We start from the raw sequence: 6,128 nt of genomic DNA, 5'->3' as shown, positions 1-6,128 counted from the left end.
ACTCCACACATGCAGTACCGAGAATTGAACCCGGGTCACTGGAGCTGTGAGGCTGCGGTGCGAACCACTGCGCCGCCCAACATCAGGCAGTGACATCATTGTAAACCAGCCAATCATGAGCATGGTCTTCTCCCATCCTTCATTAGCATAGGGTTCTGGGGATGTCTATAAAATGCGAGCTTGGAGCGAAATTTCGGTTATTCTGTGTCTGAAGTTGATCGTGATCATGGTTGACGACAAGAAAACAGCAGCACCTTCTAAGAAGGGCGCCAAGAAAGTTCAGAAGAAGGCGCCACCAAAGGGCAGCAAGAAACGGAGAAGATCCAGGAGAGAAAGTTACTCCATCTACGTGTACAAAGTGATGAAGCAGGTTCACCCTGACACCGGCATCTCTTCCAAGGCCATGAGCATCATGAATTCGTTTGTGAATGATATTTTCGAGCGAATCGCGGGTGAGGCTTCCCGCCTGGCCCATTACAACAAACGCAGCACCATCAGCTCCCGGGAGATCCAGACCGCCGTGCGCCTGCTGCTGCCCGGGGAGCTGGCCAAACACGCCGTGTCGGAAGGTACAAAGGCGGTCACCAAGTACACCAGCTCCAAGTAAATATCCATCATGGACTGAAAAACACAATATGCAAAAAAGGCTCTTTTAAGAGCCACCCACAATTTCTCTGAAATAGCTACAACATCATCATGATTATCGAATTCTTTTTATGTTAATACGAACACTCTGCACATTTTTGATGGCGGTTGTAAATCTCTGTTTAAATCCGTTCAGTTCAGGTTAATGCAGATTCATTTTGGCCCCTTTGCTATATTTCGAAAATGAAAGCTGATTTAACGCATGATTTAAAGATGTTCTCAGTTACTTGGTTGCCGTGTTGAAGTTCGGCTATCTTTATGAATAAGTACATTGTTAAGAAACCTCGTTGGTTTAGGCACCCTCAGTCTCTAACCCGTGACACTGAAAATCTATACTCCGCTTTTGTCTCCCACGAAAAGGGATCAATCTAGAATCAGTGATACAGTATAATTACGAAGATTGACCTGAAATGTGTCCGGTTACAAAATGCTGTGAATGAGTCTTTCAGCCGCTGGTTAGACTGTATCATGAAAAAGAATAAAGCAGAATACATGGCGGATTACAAAAGCGAATCTGGGACAAAATGTGGAATAAAAAAATGAAAATGTTTTTCCAATGTTTTCTGTAAAACAATATAACCTATAAATGTGATATTCTATATTGAAGCCGCCCCTTGTTTTACAAATATATTGGCGGGCTTTTCAAATGTGAAATATCGTTGGGAGCCTGACCATTTCGCGCTCTTATTTTCCGCTCTCAACTCACTGTCTTCTTGTGATTGGTGAATTGAGCAGCTCTCTGATTGGTTACATGTACAGCACAATGACACCGAGTGCTGACTGACCAATCAGCAGTGTCCCCAACACCATTCCTCCAGAAGGTACAAGGAGGAGGAATGTGGGCGGATCTCAGCATTCTTCGTGAAAGTGCTTGTGAGATTGTGGAAATGTCTGGAAGAGGGAAGACCGGTGGTAAATCTCGGGCCAAACCCAAGTCTCGCTCCTCCCGGGCTGGATTGCAGTTCCCGGTGGGCCGTGTTCACCGCCACCTCAGAAAGGGGAACTATGCTGAGCGGGTGGGTGCCGGAGCCCCGGTCTATCTGGCTGCTGTGCTCGAGTATCTGACAGCTGAAATCCTCGAGCTGGCCGGCAACGCGGCCCGGGACAACAAGAAGAGCCGCATCATCCCCAGGCACCTGCAGCTGGCCGTCCGCAACGACGAGGAGCTCAACAAGCTGCTGGGAGGGGTGACCATCGCTCAGGGCGGGGTGCTGCCTAATATCCAGGCCGTGCTGCTGCCCAAGAAAACCAGCGCTCCGAGCACGAAGGGCAAGTGAAGCGGCCTGACTTGAATCTGTGAACCCAAAGGCTCTTTTCAGAGCCACCCACTTTATCTGTGAAAGGGCTGGTTACTGTCTGAAAGACTGTAATATTATACTGTTATCATTGTTTTGTGTTGGAATGAAGTGTACTGGATTTTGGTATTTAGCTGCTCATCAGATGAAATACATTCTAATTCCCTCAGACCCTATTAGAAAGGCACTTTTACCATTCTACCCTTTATGTACCACAAACATTTGTTCAGTCCTAAAACGATCGCCGGTCTATTAAAATGCGCTGTGCACATTGGTATCGCGACTCTCGATCTTACAACTGCCACGTCATGAAATCTCCAGCTGCCGGATGCAGACAAAAGTATTTGTGTCTCCCGGCTTTGAGTAAATAAGTGATCAAAACCTTCTGAGACGTTTATGTGCTGGAATGAACAAGAGATCACAACTCTTCCTTTTGTCGATTTGGTGGCTCTTAAAAGAGCCGTTGTGGTATTTGATGCCGAACTCAGTTCCGGGCAGGGTCAGTTTAGGCTCGCTCCCCGCGGATGCGGCGTGCCAGCTGGATGTCTTTGGGCATGATGGTGACTCGCTTGGCGTGGATGGCGCACAGGTTGGTGTCCTCAAAGAGCCCCACCAGGTAAGCCTCGCTGGCCTCCTGCAGGGCCATGACGGCAGAGCTCTGGAAGCGCAGGTCTGTCTTGAAGTCCTGTGCGATCTCCCGCACCAGGCGCTGGAAGGGCAGTTTGCGGATGAGCAGCTCGGTGGATTTCTGGTAGCGGCGGATCTCCCTCAGAGCCACAGTGCCGGGTCTGTAACGGTGAGGCTTCTTCACTCCGCCCGTGGCTGGAGCGCTCTTGCGGGCCGCTTTGGTAGCCAGCTGCTTGCGGGGAGCTTTCCCTCCGGTCGATTTGCGCGCTGTCTGCTTGGTTCTGGCCATTATCTACGGAGACCTTACACAATGTCACGTTTAATGCTGAAGCTGCTCAGGGACTGCCTATTTAAGACAGTCGAACGACCGCCCTAATGTTGTGATTGGATGAAACCCCGTCCATCATCCAATTTGAAACGATGGAAAAGGGCGGTGGGAATTGCTGCTCCCTGATTGGTTGAACTGCAACTGAAATTTCATCAATTTCAAAAAGCCCGCCAATTTCAAATTAGCAAAATACTCAAAGATTAAATAAAACCTAATTCGGCGGGAACAATTATAAAATCTCATTGCTTGGAGCTTCATTTTTCGGCCCTCGATTCCCCCTCCGTTTCTTCCAATACGGTTTGAATAGGGGTTCATTCCTTGTTCGGTCTCAGGCGGGAATAAAGCTCCGGCCATTTCTTACTCTAACGGGAGTAAATCCTTTTCTACATCTTTCCCGGCAGTTCAGGTCGGCAATGGACATTATCAAATGCAACCTTTTAATTCATGACGCGGTTATTAAACATGGAACAGAAGAAGACAGTGAAAAAATGTGCGAGACGTAAAGTGACTATAAGAGAATGCAATACTGATCTGATAAAGTCCACATAACATTGGATGAGCTCCAACAATTTCACATCCCAAGACATCCCCGCTGCAGTTTCAAGGTCACTTATCTCTATATGAGGTTTTGGGTGGCTCTTATAAGAGCCTTTTGTTTTTGGTAGACAAGGTGGATTTGTTCAGCCGCCGAATCCATAGAGAGTGCGGCCCTGGCGTTTCAGAGCGTACACCACATCCATGGCGGTGACCGTCTTGCGCTTGGCGTGCTCAGTGTAGGTGACCGCATCTCTGATCACATTCTCCAGGAAAACCTTCAGCACCCCGCGGGTCTCCTCATAGATCAAACCCGAGATGCGCTTCACTCCGCCACGGCGAGCCAGCCGGCGAATTGCTGGCTTGGTGATGCCCTGGATGTTATCACGAAGCACTTTGCGGTGCCGCTTTGCTCCGCCTTTGCCCAGTCCTTTGCCTCCTTTACCTCTTCCTGTCATGACGCTTCTTCGAACAAATCGTTGTGAATGAGAAACGAGCAGTTTCTGCTGCCTTTTTATACAGCCTGCCCCGACCTGACTGAGAAAGAGACAGAGAGCCAGAGGCGGGTCTGGAGGAAACTGAGTGACAGACAGAGCAGAGAAATGTCTTTGATCCTCTCGCTCCGCCTCCCACTTGCTCGAACCGCCAATTCAAACAAAAAACAATTCTCGACATTAGAGCTCAGCATAAAACATGGAGATTCGGCATTGATAGTCACTGATAACAAAAACCGGCGGTCTAAATACGGATCTGTAACAAATAAAAGTTAGTAATAAGTACAGTGCTTCCGATCACAAGCCAACCTGTTTCGGCACACCTCTCCTCCCAGACGGATTGAGCAGTTTACTGAAACCGAACCCCAGCTGAATTATACAAAATCATGTATTGGGGTTTGAGATGTGACGCGGGGTATCTCGCCCGTGTTACTGTGTGACAGGCTGTCGCCCTGAAACGAGCATGAACTGAGACTTCACCGAACATATACCCCGGTACAGTGAGGCCCGGACATCCCTGATTTGTTGCAGAGAGTGAGGAAGGGCTGGGTTGAGAGTCACCAGGGAACTTGGATTTACTTCAAATCATTTCTAGGTGAAATGTGCACACGACTGCGGGACAGGGATCATTTGATCGGGGGATCAGCTCTTTCCTGAGAGACGTGGGTGGCTCTGAAAAGAGCCTTTGGGTTCAGATGTCTACAAGTTTCCCGTGCTGTTTCACTTCTTTCCAGGAGCTGCTTTCTGAGCCTTTGCTGCTTTCGGCTTCTTCCCGCCCCTTGACGATTGGACTTTCTTGGGCGGCTTTCCGCCCGTGGCCCTCTTGGTTTTATTGGCATTCTTCGCTGGAGATTTTTTTGGAAGCGTTGCTTTCTTTACCGCCTTCTTTGGCGTTGCTGTCTTCTTGCTGCTCACTTTCTTGGCTGCTGTCTTCTTGCTGCTCACTTTCTTGGCGACTATTTTCTTCCCTGGGGATTTCTTGGCTGTTTTCTTTGTGATCTGTTTCTTGGCAGCTGTTTTCTTCACTAAAGATCTCTTGGCTGCTCCTGTCTTAATCTTCTTCACCACATTTCCCTTCTTTTCCTGTTTCGCGATTTTGAAGGTGCCGGAGGCCCCCGTGCCCTTCGTCTGCACCAGGAAGTCTTTCGCCACAAGCCGCTTGATACTTTGCTTGATTGGGAACTTGCTCTTCTCCACATCGACACCTTTAACACGCAGAGCCTTCTTTATTGCCTGCAGTGACATCCCACTGCGGACACTGCATTCCGCCACAGTCTTGAGGATCAGCTCGCCCAACTTGGGACCGCCTGACCCCTTCCGGGGAGCCGCCTTCTTCTTCTTGGGAGTCTTGACTTGAGCGGCGGCGGCTGGAGGAGCCGTTTCGGCGGCTGCAGTATCGGTCATGTCCAGGAATCTGCACAAAGTCTCTCTGTCAGTCAGAACTGGGTCAGAAATGAAGCTGGTGGTGGCGGCACTGAGCAACTTAAAGGCAGTGAGCGGACGGGGCGGAGACAACCTGCTGTCAGCTCCCGGCTCCTGCTGCCTCTCTGTGTTTCTCTCTGGTCCGAAACTCTCCAATTCCACTGAAATTCGGGTATTCCAGAGTCCCAGGCTAGATCCTTCCTGTCTCTGACATCAGAATGTTTGCTGTCACAAAGGTTTCACTTGAAGTAAAGACTCCATTTTCGACTGAAACCCGTTTCATTGCTGCACTGATGACTCTCTCTCAGCCGATCGCTGACATGTTCCATACTTTTCGACTAAAATCTTGAAATCAACAAACAAACAACACTGAATTCCCACTTTGAGGATTAGAAGGGGAGCAAAGTGCTTCTTTGACTGAAGAATCTTGTTATTTTACACAAGAGGGATTCGGAAATCCGGCGATGAGACCAGACCCACAAACACAGTGGCATTAGACTAACGCGCCCGTCCCTTCAATACACTCTCTTCCACAATATTCACATCCACACAATCTCAGGCCGAAATGTTCGTTAAATTTAGCGTTTCCAGGACAGGATTTCCTCTCCTTTCGGCCTGTGCTGCGGATTCACGGTGGGTATTTGTATTTTCTGGACTCAGTAAGTGACAAACACTCGGAGACTGGCGCTGCGAATGTTGTCTGTTTCCCAGATTTGGCGTCAAGAGCCAATCACAGCTTTGAATGTGTTCAAACCATTGTCGGCTTTGATGTTATTATATTGA

The 6,128-nt window shown here is 48.8% G+C and overlaps 4 protein-coding genes across 4 annotated transcripts; 2 read left to right on the top strand and 2 right to left on the bottom strand.

Annotated features, from left to right (window-relative positions):
• The first annotated feature begins 226 nt into the window (after positions 1–226).
• LOC137356380 (histone H2B 7-like) lies at positions 227–643 on the top strand. Its single transcript, XM_068022265.1, has one exon. The coding sequence runs from the start codon at positions 227–229 to the stop codon at positions 605–607; it is 381 nt and encodes a 126-aa protein (XP_067878366.1). The 3' UTR covers positions 608–643.
• An 889-nt stretch (positions 644–1,532) lies between these two features.
• Positions 1,533–3,398, top strand: LOC137356411 (histone H2A-like). The gene is made up of 2 exons (XM_068022300.1): positions 1,533–1,889; positions 3,297–3,398. Exons 1-2 carry the CDS (start codon positions 1,533–1,535, stop codon positions 3,396–3,398), a joined length of 459 nt encoding a protein of 152 aa, XP_067878401.1.
• Positions 3,399–3,555: 157 nt separating this feature from the next.
• LOC137356216 (histone H4) lies at positions 3,556–3,893 on the bottom strand. Its single transcript, XM_068022068.1, has one exon. It carries the CDS (start codon positions 3,885–3,887, stop codon positions 3,576–3,578), a length of 312 nt encoding a protein of 103 aa, XP_067878169.1. The 5' UTR covers positions 3,888–3,893; the 3' UTR covers positions 3,556–3,575.
• A 750-nt stretch (positions 3,894–4,643) lies between these two features.
• On the bottom strand, positions 4,644–5,215 carry LOC137356410 (histone H1-like). The gene has a single exon (XM_068022299.1). It carries the CDS (start codon positions 5,166–5,168, stop codon positions 4,644–4,646), a length of 525 nt encoding a protein of 174 aa, XP_067878400.1. The 5' UTR covers positions 5,169–5,215.
• Between the last annotated feature and the right edge of the window lie 913 nt (positions 5,216–6,128).

The sequence above is a fragment of the Heterodontus francisci genome, chromosome 45 (assembly GCF_036365525.1).
Source record: "Heterodontus francisci isolate sHetFra1 chromosome 45, sHetFra1.hap1, whole genome shotgun sequence".
Classification (NCBI taxonomy): Eukaryota; Metazoa; Chordata; class Chondrichthyes; order Heterodontiformes; family Heterodontidae; genus Heterodontus; species Heterodontus francisci.
Note: the sequence above shows the minus strand (reverse complement) of the source record. Positions and strands in the feature narration are given on the sequence as shown.